The sequence below is a fragment of the Mastomys coucha genome, unplaced genomic scaffold, assembly GCF_008632895.1.
Source record: "Mastomys coucha isolate ucsf_1 unplaced genomic scaffold, UCSF_Mcou_1 pScaffold20, whole genome shotgun sequence".
In the NCBI taxonomy this organism is placed as follows: Eukaryota; Metazoa; Chordata; class Mammalia; order Rodentia; family Muridae; genus Mastomys; species Mastomys coucha.
The window spans coordinates 107,478,953-107,500,953 of NW_022196903.1; the positions used below are offsets into that span (position 1 = coordinate 107,478,953).

At 52.0% G+C, this 22,001-nt stretch overlaps 1 protein-coding gene across 1 annotated transcript in view; it reads left to right on the plus strand.

The window, feature by feature from the left end:
- Window positions 1-1,018: 1,018 nt before the first annotated feature.
- Slc6a1 (solute carrier family 6 member 1) overlaps window positions 1,019-22,001 on the plus strand; it is a 33,678-nt gene continuing 12,695 nt past the window's right edge. The window contains exons 1-5 of the mRNA XM_031382963.1: window positions 1,019-1,281; window positions 19,297-19,347; window positions 20,116-20,440; window positions 20,778-20,909; window positions 21,025-21,125. Of these exons, the coding sequence (XP_031238823.1) occupies window positions 20,203-20,440; window positions 20,778-20,909; window positions 21,025-21,125 (471 nt within the window). The 5' untranslated portion in view covers window positions 1,019-1,281; window positions 19,297-19,347; window positions 20,116-20,202. The remainder of the gene's footprint in view (window positions 1,282-19,296; window positions 19,348-20,115; window positions 20,441-20,777; window positions 20,910-21,024; window positions 21,126-22,001) is intronic.

Here is a 22,001-nt window from a genome sequence, read left to right on the forward strand (position 1 = left end):
AAGTTTATTCCAGGAAAGCCTGTTCCTTTCACTTGCCCCATAAGAAGAGCTATGGCCCGTGTGTCTACCATTGTGTCCCTAAGCTCACAATGTGTGGCTCACAGGAGCTCCAGAAAGATTCATTTGAAGCACACACAGCACCTGGGAACCAGTCAGGAGGCCAGAGAGCACTAAGCCTTGATGCTTGTGGAAGTAAGTGTGGAGAAAGAGCAGAAAGCCAGGTAGTCTTTGGGAGTTGAGGCTGGAGACCCCAGGGTTAATGAAATTAGAGGATGGGAGGTCAGATATTGAGTGCCAGACTCGGACAGAAGCAGGAAGCCACTGAAAGTAGAGAGAATGAATTCTTTCTGAGTCTTTGGGGAACATGGAAAAGGCAGGCCCTTTCCCCAAAGCCTCGATGGAAGGAGTTAGAGGGTCTGGACTTAGGGAGAGGCAGCTGGAGCTGGCCAAGAGCAGAGGTGTTCTAGATAATCCCTCACACCTCAAGAGCTGGAAGCAGAGCACTTAGGGTCCTTAGCCAATTCTGGTGGTTTCCAGTTTGTGGTTTGCTGTACACACACACACACACACACAAACACACACACACACACACTCCTCCATAACCCATTCTGCAGTGACAATCTTTCTCAGCCTAGTAGCTCAGGTAGTAACTTTGTTTCCCAAGAAGGCAGCGGCAGCCAGGAGAGGTAGAGAGGAAGCAAGTGTCCTACCCAGCTCCCACAATGCTTCCAAGAGAGAAGATGTGACAGAGCCAGAGAAACCAAGAGACCAATTAAGGTAGACCTTTGAGGTCAGAGACTGAAAGAGGATGGAGGCCAAGAAAAAGAGGGAGAGGGAGCAGGGTTGGGAGAGAGAGGAGGTCAGAGAGAGGGGGAAGAGAGGAGGGAGCAAGCAGAGAGAAGAGGCGGGCAGGGCCTAGGAAGGAGGGGAGCAGGGCTGAGGGAGGAGAGAGAAGGGGGTAGGCGGAGGGAGGAGGAGGCGGGCAGAGGGAGGAGAGGAGCAGGGCAGAAGGAAGAGGGGCGAGAGAGCAGGGCAGAGGTAACTGGGAGAGAGGCGCAGGAACAGAAAAGGTGGGAGATGGAGGCTGAAAGGTAGGGGCGGGCAAGACGGCGCGGACAAGCCCCGCCCAGAGGGCGTGTCCAGACAGCCCCGCCCCCTCCGCCCGCCCTCGGAGCCCTAGAGAGCTGAGAGGTTGCAGGCGAGCTGCGCGAGCCCAGGAGCCCAGGCGCCCGCGTCCTAGCGCGGCCGAGCCCGGAGCGGCCCGCGCAGCCCCGGCCGCAGGTAGGAAGGGAGGCTGGCGTCGGGGCGCTGGGTGGAGGGTGGGACCCTAGGCTGCAGCGTCCGCCGTCCTTGCCCCACGACATGCGCCGGCTGCAGCCTAGGGATGCTCCGGAGGCGGGAGGGTCCCAGGAGGCCCGGTGCCGTCGATGTCCTGGTTCATTCAGCAGCTGACGGCGGGGTGCCCAGGAGGGAACCAGACCAACCTGCGCCACGTCCCTAGTCTCAGCGTGCCTCATTCACTAGGGGCGGGAGGATGGAGGGGCTGAGGACTACCGGAGGATGGAGACCTCTCCTTCTCATCCCGGGGCAGCTCAAGCTCTCAGAAACCTTGGCTTTAAGAAAGTGCACAGCAGCTGGGGCTGAGCGCGCGCAAGCTGGCGCTGCTGCCCTGTTAATCTGAGAGATGCCCAGTGCAAGAGGTGGGTCGGGCCAGGACTTCCCATGGTTTGTCTTTCCCAGGTGTTTACTCCTTCCTTTCTGTGGCAATGACCACGGCTTCTCCATGCTCAGTCTCTCTGTACCCACCCACCCCATGGGTGACACCCACAGATGTCCCGTTCTGTGTTTGCTTTGGGCTTCCAAGAAGAGACTCAGAATGGGCAGCTCTGTACGGAGCCAATGTCCTCTCGAAACAGACCTGAGTCTCGAGGGGGAAAAATGGATTTTTCAAAGCCAGTTGATAGGACCAAGATACCTGCTGGACTTCCTGCCCACCCACGAAGATCAGGGGTGAAAGGGACTGCGGCCACATCAGGGAAGGGACTATGTCCAGCCGAGTGGAATTTGATGCTAGCCCCAGTTTTCTATGGCAAACAGGGTATGTGTTGGACAAAAGAAAAAAAAAAATGATGTGCTGGGTCCTGCCTATGTTCCCTGTTGTGAACTTTGGTGGAAATAGCGGAGCGTGCATATCCCAACTTCCAAATTGCAAAACAAAAGAGATCTGTGGGAATTCAAAGTGCCCTGCAGTCTTTCCACACCCCAGTTCTGAAAAGGATGGAGCAGGTCCCAGTCATAGCATCCTCAGACCCTCTTCCAAACGAAGGAGGGGAAAAGAAAGTGGCCCTGGGAGGTGTAAGTCTCTGCAGAGAAGAGAGAGGGAGGGAGCTTTCCCTAGAGCAGGAGGGCAAAATGGCTGAGGCTCCCTTAAGCCTCAGAAAGGAATTGCCAGGCAGGCGGCAAACAAAGAAAGCGCTCTGTCTCCAGCCAAGTGCTGGCTTGGTGGCCAGTGGCTAGAGGACAAACAGTGAGTCCCAGGCAGTGAGACACAGGCTGCCCTGTCCTCAGAGCTTCTGTGGAGAGGGGTTTCCTGAGAAAGGCAAAGGAGACTGCCGACCACCACCGAGGGAGAAAACGGTAATGGGTCAGACCCCAGTGGAAACCTGATTTCAGGGACCCACATTTATTAAGAAGTCAGGTCTCCTGGGTGAGGCTCTAAAGAGGGGTCCAGAGGCCAGAGGCCAGGCAGCTAAGAGGATGAAGGCAAGGTTGAAAAAAAGATACACAGAACTCCACACTTGTGTCAGCCCAGTATTTGACATTCCTGGCAACCAGGGAGAAAGGGATGTGAGTTTGTTTACCTGTGGTCCAGAACCCAGGAGGAACTCAATATGTGTTCCAGAATAGAGCCCACCTGGGTGGAAGGAAGGTGATTGCCTACTAATGATCCAGCTCGATGGGTCCTGTCCTGTCTACCCGTGCTGCTGGAGCAGGAAGGCTGTAAAACGAGTTGTTCAAATCCACACCCAGGAATGAATGAATATGCCCTGGGCTGGGTACTGCTATTTCTTGGCCAGGTGACCTTGGCCAAGTTCTAATCCCCTTTGGGAAGAAGAAGCAGAATGTCAAAATCTTTTAGTGTGTCAAGCTTGTCATTTCTATCCTACCCTTGTACAACAGAAACTGCTCTAGAGCACACTTCAGGAGTGAGGAGAGAATGAGACAAAGAGGGGGAGCAGCTTGGCCAAGGTCACACAGCAAGGACGAGGCAAGGCAACCCTAGGCTGCCATATTGTGCTTCCCTGGTCTCAGTCTTCCCATCTGTAAAGTGGGATAGTCAAGGGAAGAGTAGTGACAGTGGGATTTCACGGTGGACCGTGAGTTAGTCTGTCTGGGCCTGCTGTCAGAGGAATGGCTACTTCTCTTCCTTCCTGGCAAGTGGCACAACTAGAGCAACATTAAGTAAATCACCTCCCACAGATCCCACAGAAATGCTATCCCTAGGACTGACTGAGAGAGATTTCTCAGGTCACTTGGACTTGAGAACTGTCTCTTCCTCCCTGTCTCTTGCTTGTTGGATGCCCGGCCGAGTGTCGACAAATCTAGACTGGGCCCCCCGTTTGCAGGCCTCTGCATTCTGAAAGCTCCCCCCCCCGCCCCATCTTGAGGGTAGGCAGTATACCCATGCCTTTTCCTGTTGACTGTTCCATGTCTCGACAGGTGGCCCCTTGATCCCAAGCTGTCCTGACCCACAGCTCCCTTCTCTCTCCATTGCATTCCTGAAGCCAAACCGAAAAAGAGAGCACCCACCCCTTTGCTGCCCTGCCTGGTCCAAAAATGCAAACGGGGCAACAGGGCCTGCCTGCCTTTGCCCAGATAGGCACTCAGCTCTGCAATGTCACAAATTCTTTACTTGGGGAATAGTGGTCAGCCCTCGCTAAGATGGAAATGACCTTAAAATGACTTCAGATGACCTTGGAATGACTTCATCTGCAAAGAGTAGCTCCTCCCCCAGCTAATGAGAGCAGCCCCTCCCCCAGCTGATGAGGTCACCAAGTATCTATCCACTGCTCCAGGATTTGGTGATTTTTTTTGTTTTTCTTTTTGACAGCTTTGCCCTATTCTCTGAAAGTCATTCTTTGGTAGTGGAAGAGAACTTGGCCCCCCAAGAGGGAAGAGGATGGGCAGTCAGATTCTAATCCTAAAATAGGGATTATTTTAATCCTAAAATAGGGAGAGGTGTCTCTGTGAACTTGTTAGACACCCAGTACTGTCCTCTACTCTAGACTGACTCTGAGCCCTCAGTGGCAGAAGGAAGCAGAGAGAAGCCCATGTCTGTTTCCTGGTACAGGCAGTAGGTGTGAATGCAAGTTGTGATGCTCCAGCAGAGACCTGGAATTCAGATGTAAACAGAGGAAGAATTTCCAAGAACCCTCATCCCCATGCCAGTATTGTCATATACAGGGACAACCGCCTTGCCTGCATAGTGACAATGTGCCAGAGAACATGCCCTGTGCTACACTTCTGTGTCATTTAATTTGTATAAGCTCCTGTGAGCTGTGTCTACCTGTCCCTATGTAGATGCTGTATCAGAGGAGAATAAATGGGGCTGAGTCTGAGCTCAGCCATGAAGTCTCTAAGTCTCTCGCAGGTGATACCCACTGCTGTGAAGCACAGCCACACCCCACTAGAGAAATGATAGGGTCTCCCGAGTGCGTTCCCAGCACCTGAGCCTAACCACAGCTTGGGAAGACCAGGCATCGGTCAGTCTAGTGGCTCTTGACTTAGGGGGAAGTGGAAGTTTGGAGACCTCTGCTGTTATCATGCAGAACTGAGATTCTAGCTGAGGTCACCATTCTATCCCAACAGGTCCATGGCCTGTACTTCATTTAAAGCTGGTATTGGTGGCCTGCACCCAGCCGCCACCTTTCTCAAACTTCCCGGTGTCTCTTCATTTGTCCCCACCACCTCCCCACTCCGGAAGCCATTGAAAGCAGCCCAAGGAAGCCATCAGTTCCGTTTACCGTGATCTGACATGACACAGAAAGTGGCATCCGATTCGATGTGAGCTGCCTGCAGCGAATGGACTTCTATTTTTATATTTCTCACAAATTGGAAATTACAAGGGGACCAGGTCTTGGAGAATGATTGGCGGTGGCACTCTGGAGGTGGGGGAGATGTACAGCTGGGCAGAATGGAGCACATTAGGATGTTAGGGCCCCTCAGCTGGCAAAGCAGCCCCAGGCTTCTGGGGCTGGGTATAGTCCTGACATAAATTTGAGGTAGAAAAGGGAGGAATTGGTGGCTGTTTGGGACAGTGACCTGCCACTCTGCTCACCTGTCAGCTGCCTGATGTCTGCAAGACCAGTGTCTTGTGCCAGCTCTTGGGATAGCTGAGCCCCAGACAGAGGGACATTCAAGGTCAAAGATGCCCTGGAAGGGATTGGCAGCAGGTTGCCTCTTTGGCCTTATTGCTTGAGAAGAGCAGAGAGCGCACGCAGGCAGCCGCCATAAGGAGGCGAGCAGAAACATTTGGAGTCAATGTTTTGGTTGGTTGCAAATTGGTGCTGACCACATAACCCCTGGTTATCAGCATAGTACTTTACAGTTTGTAAACCGTGCCCTTGCTGGTAGGATGGGGATGTAATCCAGAAGAAGAAACTGTGTTCCTAGAGAAGAATCTTCCGTCAACCAAAGAGAATCTTTTTTAAAGCTGAGTTTCTAATAAATCTCAATCCGAACGACCTTGACCTAGATGAGTTCCCTTCGCATGAGGGAGAGAATGCTCACTCTAAGACACAGAATTTCTGTCTTCAAAGCATTTTCTTCATTGAGCCAGGTGCTCCAAAGATAGGATTACCTTTACTATCTTTTGGGGAAACTGAGGCTCAGAGTCCTCTGATCTCCCACCTTCCCAGCCAATGTTGGTCCCCTTTACTGAGCTCTTCCTGAGAATCCTGGGGAAGCCCTGTGCTGGCAGGAAAAGAACCCACAGCACCTGGAAACTGAGGTGGCAGGTGACACAGGTGGGCTCAGCCAGGGGCTGCGGAGGGAAGAGCCCTCCCTGGATTTGTTTGAGCCTTACCTGGGCTCTGGCCAGAACTTGTCATTATCTAGGTTGTGTCCAAAGTTTAGGGTTCAAAAGCCTGACCCCATCAATAGTAGCCAGACACTGAAGAGGGGGAGATGTGGGTTCTCAAACAGACCTGCATGACACAGGCATGCTCATCTGAAGGAACTGGAGTGACATGAACCACCCCCCTACCTTTGTGAGGTTATACAGAGGAGCCTATGGGCTCAAGAGCCAGAAAGGATGTGGAACAACGTTCGTATGTGAGCCAGGTCACCTGAAGCCCACTGTCGGAGCATCATGTAGCGTCCAGCATGCTTGGCACAGAGGGTCGGGCAGCAGGATACAATATAGAACACTGGTCAGGATCACCTTTGAACACTTTCAATGCTGTCATATGTGACATCTTACGGATTTGGGACACTTGCCTCTGGGATACAGTAGGCAAGGCAGGAGGCCACCCATTTGACCACTGCCCAAGTGACCCCACCTCCAGGCCCTGGACAAGACTGAGTGCCTCACTTCTCCCACTCCAGGCCTGGTGCTGTGGTGGATGCTCTCTCCTAACCCTGAGGCCGGGGGGCAGGAGTGGGTGTCCTGCTTGTCAGCTATGTCTAGATGGGGGTGGGGAGGGTTAAAGGGGGTGAGAGGGTTTGCTGACATCAAACCTGGTGCTTTTCCATGTTGCTCGGTTCTTCAAAAAGCACCTGAGCAGGGATAAGGGTATGAGGAGGTGACAAGAGGAGATGGGGCTCATTCTTTGCCATTGCTGAGACTATGTCCAAAGCGAGATCAAGGGCACACCTGGAGAGAGAGAGAGAGAGAGAGAGAGAAAGAGAGAGAGAGAGAGAGAGAAAGAGAGAGAGAAAGAGAGAGAGAGAGAGAGAGGAGAGAGAGAGAGAGAGAAGAGAGAGAGAGAGAGAGAGAGAGAGAGAGAGAGAGAGAGAGAGAGAGAGAAAGAGAGAGAGAGAGAGAGAGAAAGAGAGAGAGAAAGAGAGAGAGAGAGAGAGAGGAGAGAGAGAGAGAGAGAAGAGAGAGAGAGAGAGAGAGAGAGAGAGAGAGAGAGAGAGAGAGAGAGGAAGAGAGCAAGACTACCCATCGTACCTCTCCAAAAATTCCAGTGTCCATGGGGAAGGGTGAGAAGGGACCGTATAGATAGATGTGTGATGGGTTTTAAGGCACATACCTGCCACAGAGGCACTGAATAGGTTTCTTCAGGAAGGAAGCACAGAATAAACACACGGGGTGGGGTCATTTCCCCTCTCCCCCATGCTGACTCTGACATGATACTAAGCTAACCATAGTACCAATGTCCTCTGTAAGGGAATAGAGGAACCGGAGTTGAAAGGTTGTCCCAGGTTAGTTCAGAGACGCGCTACAGATCTGGGACCCCATCAAGTCTGTCTAGCATACCTGAGAAAGAAATGGAAGGCTACCTTCTTCCTGCCTTTAGGCTTCATGGACCATGGATCGGTCCCCTCCCTCTCTGCACTGCTGAACAAAATAGACATCGGTTTGCTGGAGCCCATTCCACAGGCTCCAGGCAGGCCTTGGGGAGAGAAGCTGCCCACCCCACTTCCCTTTCACCCCCTGAATTTCTCCACGACACCCTCCCGAGACTAATGGATGGGTAAGATAAGCGCTCTTTCTGCAAATGGCAGTGAATGGCAGTAATGACAGAGCAGATGTGGCACCGCTCATTTGCCAGGGCATTCAATGGAACTGTCAACCAAGGGAGTTCAATAGTGGTTCAGGGCTGCTGACAGCCGGTTCAAAGCCATCATCCTGGGCCAGGGCAGAACCCCCACCCCCTTGGAGAATCACTAGGTCCCAGAGGTAGCTGATTGTCCTTCCTAGGCTTGGGCTTCTTGGCTGCTCCTGGGACATCAATCCATCGTATCTTTGCAAGACTTTCCTGGAGGCTTCTGGGGGATCTAAACAAGTTAGCTACTTGGGCAAGCATCAGCAATTAGCTATAGCAGATAGAATGTTGCACACCTACTGTGTGCTAGGTACTGTGAAAGAAGAGTTTTCGTTGAGGAAACTGTATCCTTTCAGAGACTCAGATCATTCTTCCTTCTCTCTCTCCATCATCTGTATCGCTCCTTGAGGGACAGCCAGAAGCCACATGGCTGGGGACCATAGCAATAGGGCCTGAGGGTTAAGTGGGTAAAGGAACAGGCAGCAGACAGGCTACTCTTCATGTCCCATTGATTCAACCTCCTTGGATAGCATGTTACTAGGATCTGAGGACGATCTGGGCCTTTCCCAGCATGAGGACTGATTTGCCTCAGTTTGCCCATCTTTAGAATGGGAATAAAGGGGGCTATGATGGCTGCTGACAGAGCTGTATGTCCCAACCAGTCCTAGCCCTAATGCTGGAGGATAAGGGAGATGGTTCAGTGTTTGGAGGTTACATGTTAGAACTGGTTCAACAGAAGAGAGTGCTGTCACCCAAGACAGCTTCCAGCTCACTCTTTGGTCTAAAATGTCATTCTAATGTCCCACATGGCTCCCCATTGGGGCCCCTAGACCTAGAAAGCTACTTCTCATGATTTTGACGTTAAAACCACAAACATACCCACTGCAGATGACCCCCTGTTACAGACGGGTAAACTGAAGTCTAGACAGTTGTCCCAGGCACAACAGGTGCTAGGACCCAGAACTTCTCACCCAGCCCTGCTGCTCTTTCCCCTGCCCCAAGCCAGCCCAGCTTGACTGTTGAGAAATTATTAAATAGAGTTGGAGGAAGGACTCGGGTTGCCGTGACAACGGAGCATGTGTCCTCGGGAGATAATGGTGTTGCACAGGGAGAGTGATGTGCGTGGAATGCTGATTCGGGAGCTTCTGGAGTGAGGGAGCCAGTGAGAGCAGAGGGGACTATGTCTAGGCATAGGAGACAGAAGCTAACTGCTCGAGTCTCCGGAGGAGTGGTCTCAGGTGCCAGCAGAGCTCTTGCTTCCCTTGAGTGACAAGGACAACCAGGAACGGGTCAGCCCAAGGAAGGAGAAAACTTCACACCCCAGAGCCAGAGGCGACAGTTCTGAAGTCAAAATCAATCTCTCCACTATTTCTTTAGCTTTATGGTCCTGGGCAAGTCATGCATCATGAATCCTCAGCATCTTCAGCTGGAAAATGAGGGTAGGTGGGGGTGGTGAGGGGATGCCATTTCCCACCTCACAGGAGATTACAAGATGGTGTACTGCATGGGAGGCGAAGCCACCAGCTAGTCCCAACTGGCTCCCTCGATAGCAGCCACCATCTGTCATTAGCCTGAGGAGCAAGGCCAGGAGCAGGGGTTGCTGCAGCCATCTGTGAAGTTGCAGGGATGAAAGTCGCTGAAGTCAGTGCAGGTGCACGAGATGCTTGTCCCCAGGCTAGGACATCAGTAGAACACACACACACACACACACACACACACACACACACACACACACACACACCTCCATCCTCAGAAACAGACACAATGTTTTGCATGCTTCGTGCACTGTGTCCCTAAAGATCTTTGAGCATTCCATCCTGGAGATGGGCTCTTTCCGCCCCAGCTGTGTAAATGACCACAGGCCACAGAAAACATTCTCACCCCCTACCATTTACATCTCTCTCCTGAACAGCTGGTGAAATGTATTTCCCTCCTGGATTGATCTGGGATCGCAGACTATGAGGGTAACACCTTGAGGAACCCCAGAGTGCATCCTTTGCATGCTGATAGGGATGTGAGCTGGCTGTCACCCCATTCCTTCTTGGAAGTGGAAAGAGGGAGTGCTGGATTCGGGCATGTGGCCATTTCGGAGGCAGAGGGAGAGCTGCTAGTGCCCGTAAGAGATGAAAGCGGGCGACCATTTTGTTCATGCTCGTGAACCTGTTTGAGAAGACCCAGTCCTTAAGCTAAGACTAAATCCTGTTTATGAGTCCTCTACCATTGCTGGCTGACAGGATGGCAGGTCCCTGCAGTCAGGAGAGGGTCAAGGGATTTGCTTAGTGGCAAATGAGTACTGTTTCACATTCAGTCCAGATTTTGGCAACAGTCTAATTTCTGAGGGGTTCACTGGAAGAGTTTGAAATGATCAACCTTTCCCTGGTACTTCCCCAGATCCTTCATAACTGTAGTTTTGCTACTGTTAAGAATCGTAATATAAATATCTGTGTTTTCCAATGGTCTTAGGCCACCTCTGTGAAAGGGTCATTCAACAGACCCTCCCCTGTACGCACACACCACCCTGCAAACGGATCACAACCCACAGGTTGAGAAGCACTGGCCTAGAGGATTTTACAAGAATGACAGAAAACTGTTTTTAGAACTGACAAAGGGTCAGGTTCTAGGCTCTAATGCTGGCCTGTGTTGCCTGTAGCTGTGAATTCCTATCATCTTTTCTCCTCCTGTTTGCCTACCATTATCCCAAAACATAAACGATGTCAGCTGTGGAGCCTTTCCAGTGTCCCAGGTACTCACCTCACCTTACTTTCCAAGAACAAGTCATAAAATGATAGTCTGTTTACACCGAGAGCTTACATACACTTAGACTAACCTTTAGCCCCATGGCACTGCTCGTCTCCGACTGTGACTCCAAGGGCCTGGGTTCGGCTCTGCTTGCTCCATCATAGTTTGTGATAAACCTCTGATCACCCTTGGACCCCAACACCCTTAGACCCCGAGCAGGAGTTCGTAGGTTTGAGCTGACTTCACTGAGCCTGAGGAATTTATTAGTCTCTGTGCCGTCTTCCAGCATTCTTGCTCTGTCAGCGTGTTTACTTTATAGCATGGAGTTATAGCACACAGCATGAAATTCCTCTGAACACAGATGTGCTGGTGAAAGTGAGCCTCCGACAGAGTCTTTACCGGAACCTGACCCTTCATCCGTCCTAAGAATACATTCTTCCCTCGGTCTTGTAAAATACTCTAGACCATTGGTTCTCAACCTGTGGGTCGAGACCCCCCCTGGTGTGGGGAGGGCTGAATAACCCTTTCACAGGGGTCACCTGAGACCATCAGAAAACACAGATGTTCACATTATGATTCGTAACAGTAGCAAAATTACAGTTCTGAAGTAGCAACAGAAATCATTTTATGGCTGGGGGTCCCCAGCATTAGGAAGGTTGAGAACTGCTGCTCTAGGCATTTCTTTTTACCCTGACTGAGATCTTATGAAAAGAGGAATGAGATTTGTAGTTTTTCAAATAGAAAACAGAGTGTCTCACATGTTTCTCTGAACTCCGTCACTGGGAGACACTGACATTGCCAGAAAGGGCCACCTCTACCCTCCCTCTTCCATTGTCTCCCAGAGGAGCACGCTGCTGAGGGACCAGAATGGCACTGTGTACCCTGAGACTGCAAATCAAAAGCCACCTGGGGCCAAGTAGTTACACAGGAGTGAGGGGTGCAGCAATGACAAGGTGACAGCAATGCAGGTCCCAGCCCCCTCTCTAGAGAACACAAACTAAAGTCTAATTAGGCATCATATAATGCGAACCTATTTAGCCAAAGACCACTGGTTCTCGGGTGACCTTGGGTGACCTTGTGGCTGATGGTATACCTCTGGAAGGGCTGGATAAAGCCTGTGCCATTGTTGGGAGTGGGGTGGACCCAGTATGGATGTCGGTCAGGAACCCTGAAGCTGTTCCTGGTTCCCTTCACTGTTGAGTCACTTCAAGCCACTCAGACAGGCCAGGCCTTCTCCTGGTCTCAGTTCTTCATGACACTAGCCATGTGTTTAGTTCAGCTAGCCCTGAGAGGTTTTTTTTTTTTTTAATCTCCTCCAAATTTGCATTCTGCAAACTCGTGTGGGAGAGTCTCCAGCATTCGGAAAGAGGAAAGAGGCCGACTGGTTATTTAACCCCATGGGCTCTCACAGTGTGTTTGACAAGGCAGAGAGCCATTGTGAGAGAATGCCAAGTGGCCACCCTGTCACTCACTTCCTGATCTCGGTTAATCCTTCCGGTGGGCTGAGCTCAGAGCCTTTGCAGAGGAAGCCTTGGAACTGAGGCCCTCCAGAGAACCAGCCTGTGTCGCCACAGGCGGCCAGGAAAGGAGCTGGGGGAGCACCCACCCTGGCCGACCCTGTGAGGTTGCCTTGTGTCCAGTGCAGGGTTGGATTGGCCTGCGTGGAAGTCTGAGTAGAGAGGTTCACCCCAACCTAGTTAGGATCCACAAAAGAAATCAGTGGCCTATGCCCCAGGCCAAGTTTGAATTCAGATCATTCCCCACTGAGTGACCTTGGGCTCTTCCAACCTCAGATTGCTTCTGATGAGTGTGAGTTCCCCAGCTTCCCTGGGTACTCAAGGGTCTGTAGGACAGGAGAACTTTCTGCCCCACCCCCACCCGCTTTCCTTCCTTTTCTCTCCCTCCCTTTGTTTTCCTCCTCCTTGGCATCTTCTCCCCAGCCTCTGCCTCCTCTGGTTTTTCCTTCTTACCTTCCTCCTAACCCCCACCCTCCCCACCCCTTTCTCCTTCACATCCATCCACTATGTCATACCCCTGCCCGATCCCCGCCCCCCCCCCACGCTCGCCTTTGGATCTAGGATGCTGCAGCTAGGGTGGATGGGGAGACCAAGAGGCATCCTGAGCTGTCACTCTTTGGGGCACAGAGCATGACCAGAGCCAGTGGTATGGTCCGGGGCTTTCTTTATAGGAAGTGTCAGAAAGGTCCAGCATGAGGTCACTGGGTGGTGAGGATCCTGACTGCATAAGAGACTGCATCCAAAACACTGTCCATGGAGCTGGAGACGGAGCCCTGCAGCCATGCCACCTCTGTGGGCCCCTCCAACTGACCCCAGGAGGCTGGCATGGAGCGTTTATACCAGGGACAGCAGCAGGTGCCACCCATCCAGCCTTTTGCTTTGTTTCCTGAGAGTCCCAGCATAACACTGCTTTGGAGACATATGTTGTCCTTGGACCTTAAGGATGAGACTCCCAAGGACACGCATGCATCCAGTGTCCCATCTACAAAGCTGGCACCTTCCTTACAGGGACCAGATAATGGTGCCAAATCCCCTCACGTCAGTTTCCCCACATGTTGGTGGCCCTGTGTGCCAACAGAGAACTATGCTTAGCAGCTTGGGCATCCAATCTAACCACTCTCTCCCGGACTTCAACAGGCTTTCCTTATCTGAGCCTCAGTGTCCACCTCTGTACAGTGGGGATGTAGTGAGAGAAAATGAAGTAGTACATGAGATAAACGGAACATATTAGGCACACAGGAACCTTTTAGTGGGTTGGATCTGCCACCCCACTGCAGTATAAACATACTTTTCTGCATACAGGGCCCTGTACAGCAACTGGCTATGCCCAGGAAGAAATCCATGGTTCTGGTCCATCTGTGTTCATCTCTCAAATGCCCTGGGAACTCTGTTAAGAGACTGTAGGCTCTTCCGTCTCGCATCTCATCCCCCAGTCCCCAGCATGGGACCTGGCTCACTGCATGCCAGGCAGATTAGATTGAAAATTGCCTCCACAAAATGAGGTGCACCAGCAGACACTGTAGATAATTAGGTATCAGAACAGGGTTTGGCAGGATGCCGATGGTGTGGTGGAGAGAGAGTTGGGAGGCTAGGCTCACTGGGAAGCAGGGCCTTGCTCCTCTGCAGCTGACACACAGAAGGAAACCATGGCACAGAGAGGGCAAGAAGCTGGCTCAAGGCTACACAGCTAGAGCGGTGTAAGCTCAGTGCTCCCCACGGCTGGCCAGGTCCTATCTGCAGTGAGTCTAGAGTCAGGGAAGAAACTCTTATTCCAGCCCAGGCCTCCCAAGCTAATGAGGACTGCTGGCCAGACTGTCAGGTTAGCCCTCAGGAGCTCTTAGGGCATCTCTGCCCTGACTGTCTGTCCTCTGTGCAGTCCAGTGGCCACAGGGAGACGTGGTCTCTCAGGCTTCTTCAGAGAGCAGCAGGACATGTCCTTGGAGGTTTGTCCTGGAGGAAGCTGCCTGCAGGGGACAGGCCACATACCAAAGGTAGGATTGGAACTCCCCACTAGAGCCAGCAAAATGGAGAAGTTAGTACATAGGCCCAGCAGCCCAGCTGGCTGCTCCCATTCAAATCTTAACACCCAGCTTCTGGCTAGGAGGCCTTGTGCCTCAGTTTACCCTACTGTGAAATGGGTCTATTGCTAATCAATAGCTTAACAGTTGTTCAGGGCGGCCTCAGTTGTATATTTGATGCTTTCCTCACCTAGGGTGTTGGGATACCTTCAGCTGCCTTTTCCCTAGAAGGCCAGAGCCTCAGTTTCCTTTTCCTTTTGCCTGGGCAACTTCATCTCACAGAAGCTGCAGCTCTCCCATTGTGGCCATACCAACTGGGATGGACTCTGGAGCCAGGAAACCTAAAGCATCAGAGAATTTACCCAGGCCTGATCCCAGGATGCACAAGCTAAGGGAGGAGGTTTGTCAGACTCTGACTCCGGGGCCCAGGTGAAGCTCTGGGTGATGCGGGACAGGTCGTTTGACCTCTTTAAGCATCACAGCACCCTGTCTGCAAGATGGGACTACCGATCATGTAGCTTTGGTGTTTCATACTCTTCCCTGGTCCAGTTATGGAGCTGGGAACTACACCTCTGTGTAAGGGTTCTGTCGAGCCCTGAGGGAAGAACTGACCGGACCACCTCGGTGGGATGCTGGGAGAGCCTGGCACCTAATGAGAACTGCAGCTAGGGCTGCTGCTGACCTTGGACTAGAGTGAGGTGTCAAGAGGTTTGCAGGTCCCGAGCGAGCATGAAGATTTCAAAGACTGGGGAGATTAAGTTATTCTTGTGCTGTGTATCCTGAGCTCATGCCAGCCTTCTCTGAGCCTTGGGCATGTATCTAAGTGTGGTATAGAACCAGCCTACACCAGAAAAAGCCTTTCTTTGGTTCTCTTAAATATTCAAGAATGGGGCCTGTTTTAGATGTCCAGCTGGGCACTCCCGTTAATCTTGCCCGACACGGCCCCTTTCCCATGACCACCTGTCAACTTCCAGGACTCTGCCTCCCTCTGGCCCTTCTTACCCTAGCTAGATGTCCTTGCTAGCTAGTTGTTCTCTATGACAGAGTGTGTATACAGCTGGTCATCTCTGCATGGCAGCTGGAACCGCCCCTTACTGCAGTATCCTGTGTGTCCTGGCTTTGATTCTCACCACATTCTTGAAGCCTGAGGCCAGCTCTAGCCAAATATCCCAACTAAGCACCCTGTGGGGATGAGATGGGAAGCCATCCCTCCCTCACAGCTTCAAGGCCCAGCACACGCGTGTCACACTGCTTTGTCCCCGCGGACACGCTGCTAGCAGAGCAGCCCTGTGCATGGCAAGGCCAGAACTGCAAAGCCCTCTGAGACCCCCTCTGACTGCAGCCTTGGGCTGGCAGGCCTCAGTTTCTCCCTCTACCTGGGGAATATGCTAACTCTCAGCTTATACAGCTGCAATCAGTCTGGGCACTAGAACTCCTGTGATAGGCCTGGAACATAGTAGGTGCCCAACAAATGCAGCGCTTCTCTGAAAGGACTTGGGAACACAGCAGATGTCCCAAGGGTAGGCCTAGCATTTCCCTCTCAATCGGATAATAAAATGCATTGTTTCCTCTTGGCACTTAGCCAAACCCAATATTAATTCCTTTCTTGAACCATCACAGTTCTGAAAGAGATAAAAGCAAGTGGGGCCATTACAGCTGCTACAAGCCTCTGCTCCTCCCAGTAATTACTGAGCGGAGGGGAGGGAGCAAGATGAAGCAGCAGTGGGCCTAGCCAGGGTGAGAGGGAGGGAGAAGGGGAGTGAGGGAAGGAAGAAGAAAGGGGAGAGGGGAGGGAGAGAGGAGGAGCAGGGAGAGTGGCAAGCAGGAGCGGAATTCAGGCCAAGCCTGTTGCTCTGCCTCCTCCAACCCACAACTCATGTGCTGGGACAATGGCACCCCTGACTGTCAAGCCCTGGCTTCTCAACCTCTGCCTGCTTTCCACCCACAGGGCCACACCGGGCCCTCTGAAGCAATGAGACAGAGGGAGATTGTCCCTCGGGGTTTCCCTGCACTCCCTTTTTCCACAGCTGGCCACTGATGGGCGCTGGGCTGCCCATCTGCAGGCTACCAGCTTCCAGGCCCTGCTCCAGGGTGGGGCCCCAGCGCCCCAGTGGCCAAGGCCAAGTCCTCATGCCTCTCTTGGACTCAGTTTCCCAAGAGCATCTCTGCTTCCTCTCCGGACCCTTGGAAGCATTTGTCACAGCTAGGATGAGATCCAGAAGCATGAGAAAGCCTTGCCCACTTAAGATACAATAATAATAATAATAATAATAATAATAATAATTTGAACTCCTGGCTTTGGCCTTTGAGACCCTGTGTGATGTGACCCCTGTTACTTCTCCACCTGGATCTGTCCCCTTCCAGCCCTCTCTGCTGTCTTTCAAACACCCAGGTCTCCGTCCTGTCTTGAGATCTTCGTATTACTTTCCCACTGTTTAAAACATTGTGTCCTAGAGGGTCACATTTTCAACTTCCAATTCAAACTGAATCTTGTCGTTCTGGCCAAATAAAACAAGCCCAAGGGCTACTTCTGACCTATTTGCCATGTCTGATCTGGAGCTTCCAGCTCCACACTCCTTCCTGCAAAGTGTCTCTGGCTGAGGGACCCGCAGATCTCTGTCTGCTTTAGCTGAGTTGGTCACTAAGACTTGGTCACACAGCCACACTGAGGAGGGATGGGCCATCTCTGAGACTCACCACTCTTCCGTCTGGTCTCTTTCATTAACTCCATCCTCTCAGAGGCCTCTGAGTGAGTCTTCTGTTTGCCTAATTATCTTCTTGTGACCAGTCCCTACATACATTACCCCCAGTCTTGTTCCCCTCTCAACCTCTGACAGGGATGAGCTGGACCTCTTGCTTTATGGGGTGAGGAGAAAGACCCACGGCAAAGGTTCTCATGTGTTTCTACCTGATGCGCCTCACTAGGACTGACAGATTGACACTCTGGGACCAGAGTCTCAGAGTACCAGGCCCACTATCTCTGTGATATCCCTGCTGGTATGTCCCCATAAAGCTGCAGACAGGAGTGCTGAATGGTAACTGTTCATATAGTGCCTGAGATTTCCTGAGGCCCTGTCAACCGGTGCTGGCGTTATCCTGCATACCCTGTGTGCCCATACCCATACATCTGTGTGCCTGGCCTTGTTGTTTTCATCCCCCATTGATCCAGATAGGGGTCAGAGAGCAGAGGTAGCTTACCCTGCATCAGCAGGTGCTGGAGAGAGCCAAGGTCAGGCTCAAGACTAGAGTGGCTTCCGTACCAGCCTCAAGTTCAAGTCTGCATCTTGGATCCTCCCTGGGCATCAGTTCCATCACACCAGTCTCTTTTGTTCATGCTCAGGCATAGACATGCAATCACAGCTCTTGGCTCTGCAGCTCTTTCTTGGGTGCTGCAGGTGTTCGGCTGAATCCAGACATACATTTCTGGAAAACAGAAATGACAGCCTGTCTCCCTCAGGGCCAGCTCTTCCAAGTGCCCCTGCCTGGGACCCCTGTGTTAGATCTAAGGACTGTGGACTGTCTTTCCTGAGGACCAAGGGGGCCAAGGAGTCTTAGAGCCAGCCACGTGTGGCCCTGGGAAAGACCTTTGCCCATCAGTGCTTCTGTCATAGAATGCCACAGGCCAGTGATGGATAATGGCTGGAGGCTCGTGGTTCTGGAAGCTGAGAGTCTACAGGAGGTTAGCAGCATCCGAAGACCCTTCTCGTTGAATCTCCCTGCGGTATGGCAATAGAGAGGCTAGAAGGTGGGACTCACTTTTGTAACAACCTGCTCCAGCGACAATGACATTGGCGGGAGCCATGCCTCACAATCAACCTGACCTCTGAAGTGTCTCATTCAAGATATAGCAAGGGACATTTAATGGCATCCCAGAGAATAGTAGCTGGGCAAAAGAAAGCCTGGAAGTACGAGCTAGAACATCAGCAACATACTCCCTTCCTTCTCAACAGCCAGCTCTCGGTGCCACACTGAATATAGGTGGGCAGTCCTAGGGGTCGGAGTCCCCAAGACTACTCACACCAAAATCCTAGGGAAGGAATCTGATTGGGTAGCTTCAGTCACATGGTCAGACTAGCCTGAGGTGATGGGATCATTCTGAATAAATATGGCAGCTGGAGCCTACTGGGATAGACAGTGGAACAGCTGAGGACACTGGTCACAAAAGCTAACATGTTTGTCTGTGTCACCTGAGTCGGCAGTCTGTCTATCCTGATTCTGGAGCAGGCCCTATCTCCCACTCCCTGTTCTGTCCATCCTGGAGGGTACAGGCTGCCTCTACCTGAGGCCACAGTTCTCCCTAATGTGGCTAGGCCCGGCCAGAATGGAGATAGTCATTCAGGACAAGCCTACGACTGTGCCGGAGGCTCAAAGTGAGCCGGCCACCTTGCTGAAGAGAAACAGGAGTGGCGGTGAGGTATTCCCACAAGGAGGACTCATGGTGCTGGGTAACAGGCTGCATGTGAGGGGCTGAAGGCCATGCACTGCACACCAGGCATCTGGGGCAGTTCCCAAGCACAACACCCACGGCACCCATGGCTTTTGCTTATCTCCTATGTGGGGGCCACGGAACAGCACGTCTTTCCTATGTTCCAGTTTGTTCTGAGAGTCCCATAAGTTTAGTTGTGTCATTTTATTGAACACTTTCTATAGAATGTTCTAGAGAGAAATTGACACAGAAGAAAACAAAACCGTGACTCTCTGTTTACATATTTAGGGGGCAGAACCTTAAATAGGACACCTGAAGACTTTCCCAAAACCACCTTCCTTGCTAAAAAATATAGGGCTCTTCTCTCTGCTCTGACATCACTTTTGTTTTTGTTTTTGTTTTTTAAACATTTCTGCAAGTTTATATGGAGGATAGAGAACAATATCCGCTAGAATAAACTTTAACTTTGCATATTAAAAGAAAAGAAAAGATCAGCTCAGTTCCTGACTCCCAACATGCCCAGAGTGATGTCCCGCCCCTGCTCCTCTTTTCCCTTTAATAAAATTATGGAGTGCCCGACCCATCGCCACAGCTGTCCCCACACAGCCCATCCTGCATGCCTCCTCATCAGCAGGCCAGTGCCATGCTGCATGGACTCACCACAGTTACTCTGGCTGGGGACGCTCTGCAGTAGCAGGCCTTGCCCGTGTCCCAGCTGCTTCCCCCTCCCAACCCCCGCTTGTTGCCCCCTGCTGACAGTCCAGCCCCATCTGGTATAGCCTGCCCATTCACCTCTCTGCTCTTCTCCCCGCTCTGTCCTGCAGGCTCTGTGGAGAAAGCCTTTTAGGAGAAGACTCCTAACAGAGAACTATTAGGTAAGACAAGCAGCCCGGTGATGAATCACACCCTGGCAGACCCAAAAGCTGAGTTTGCCACACCTTGACACGCCAGAAGAGACTGGCCCCGTTGGACAGATGGGAAAACTGAGCAATCGTAGGGATGGCTCAGTCAGTAAAGGACATCAACATGAGGCTCTGAGTTTGATCCCCAGCACCGATGTCAAAGGCCAGGCATGGCCACATGGCCTGGAACCCCAGGGCCAGGAAGAGTAGAGAGAAAAGGATTGCGGGAGCTTTCTAGCAGCTGGTGTAGCTGAAAGAATCATGTTCTCTAGGTTCAAGAGAGACCACATCTCAAGTGACCACGAGTGGAGATGATAGAGGTGGAGTCCCAACAGCCTCCTTTGGCATCTCTGTGTGTTCCCGGATGTGCTTGTGTTTCCCACACTCAGCTAGGCATGGGGGTGCACACTTGTAATCTCAGCACTGGGGAGGCAGAGACAGGAGGATCCCCAGGACTTGCTGGCTAGCCAGCCTAACCTATACCATGAGTTCCAGGCCAGCAAAAGACATGGTCTCAGAAATAATGGACAGCTGCTGAGGAAAGGCACCCAAGGTTGTCCCCTGTCTCATATATATTCAAAAGACAGAATCAGCAGGAGTTCTGAAGTCCTAGGACTAAGTACTAGTCATAGTACTAAGAACTAGTCCTCAGCTGGTAAAAGAGAACTGACCTGAAGGCAATTTCATATCTATGTTGCCTCTTTAACTGTGACCCATTCTGTCCCCCTACAACAATCCCAGGCCGCAAAGCTGCTGTCCACGTGGACTGGAGCTGACATCGCACGCCCACCCACCAGGATCCCCACTGCCAAGTTCCTGCTCCGAGACATGGCGACTGACAACAGCAAGGTGGCTGATGGGCAGATCTCTACCGAGGTCAGCGAGGCCCCTGTGGCCAGCGACAAGCCCAAAACCCTGGTAGTCAAGGTGCAGAAGAAGGCTGGGGACCTCCCTGACCGGGACACATGGAAGGGACGCTTCGACTTCCTCATGTCCTGCGTGGGCTATGCCATCGGTCTGGGCAACGTGTGGAGGTTCCCTTACCTCTGCGGGAAAAACGGTGGTGGTAGGTAGCTACCTGGTGACCTTGGGGCCAGGTCTTTGCATCTTCTGGGTCTACCCTGAGGGAAGGGAGGATCTTTGAGAGTGGGCCCCTTGTCCTCTCTTCAAGAGTCCCCAATGACAGTTGTTTGTGGCAATGGTATCAAAATGTATCTTTTACAAGAGCTGGGGTACATTCTGAATGAATGAATGAATGAATGAATGAATGAATGAATGAATGGTGCCTTTGGGGCTTGCCCTGGATACTGCTTTCCAGGTAGGATACATGGGAATGATGAGTGGGACCCCAAAGCTGGTGGGGAGACTTGAGACCATGAGTGTGTCTTATCTCTCTTCTCCAGGGGCCTTCCTAATCCCATATTTCTTGACGCTCATCTTTGCGGGAGTTCCTCTCTTCCTTTTGGAGTGCTCCCTAGGCCAGTATACCTCCATTGGGGGCCTGGGTGTATGGAAGCTGGCGCCCATGTTCAAGGGTGAGTGAAGGACCTTGGCATGTAGAGGGGCCTCACCCAAGGTCCTCTGGGACAAGGAAGCCATGGGCCCATTTCTAAGAATGCAGTAGCAAGCCCTGTGTGTGTTCCTTCGCAGGTGTGGGCCTCGCCGCAGCTGTGCTGTCCTTCTGGCTGAACATCTACTACATTGTCATCATCTCCTGGGCCATCTACTACCTGTACAACTCCTTCACCACGGTGAGTGGCTGCTGGTCAGCGCCTGCATGGGCTGTGGGAACCCTCAGTGTGCTCACCGGGTCAGTTCTTGAATGAGGAGTTGGGTGTAGCTCGTCTCCTATATTGTCTTCCCCGACCGGCCATGCTGAGAGTCAGTCTCACACCTCAGGCATCCCAACACTGGATCCGATAGCCACTTTGTATGGACCTGGCTAGCATGGGTGTGAATGCTAATTGTACTGCCTATCAGCCATGCAACATCAGGGAGCGGCCTCAGCTTCTCTGAGACCTCACCAATCTCATTTATAAATGTGATCCAGCAATTCTGTTTCCACAGAAGCAAAAGCAGGGCCTCAGACAGATGGGGGGTCGATGCCCGTATGTTCACAGCACCATGGTTTATAAGAGCCCTTCAGAAGCAACCCTGGGTCCCCCGGGGAACATGTGTGACTGAATGCACATGTGTGTGGTGGAATATATTCATTCTTAACAAAAGAAGAAACTCTGACTCATGTACTGTGGGCATGAAATTTGAAGAGGTTAAGGCCATCACAGAAAATGGATGCTGTCCGATTCTGCCTGCATGTGCTTCTTAAAGTGGTCAGATTCCAGGAGACAGGAGGCATCATGGGGGAGCCTGGAGGATGGGGAGTTAGTGAGTAAAGGAGACCAAGGTCCTAGGAAGAGCTGCAAGGCTGTGTGTGCTCCATGCTGCTCAGCTGCACATGGAGCGGTGGTCAATTTTATACGACCCGTCTTCGACCAGAAAGAGGAAGGAAACAAAGACTGAAACTCACTCCATAAATCATGTGTAAAGAGTCTAGAACCAGACTGGATGTGGGACAGACCCTGTCTGCTGGGGCCACCCCTGTGGACACAGCATGGCTCAGAAGCTAG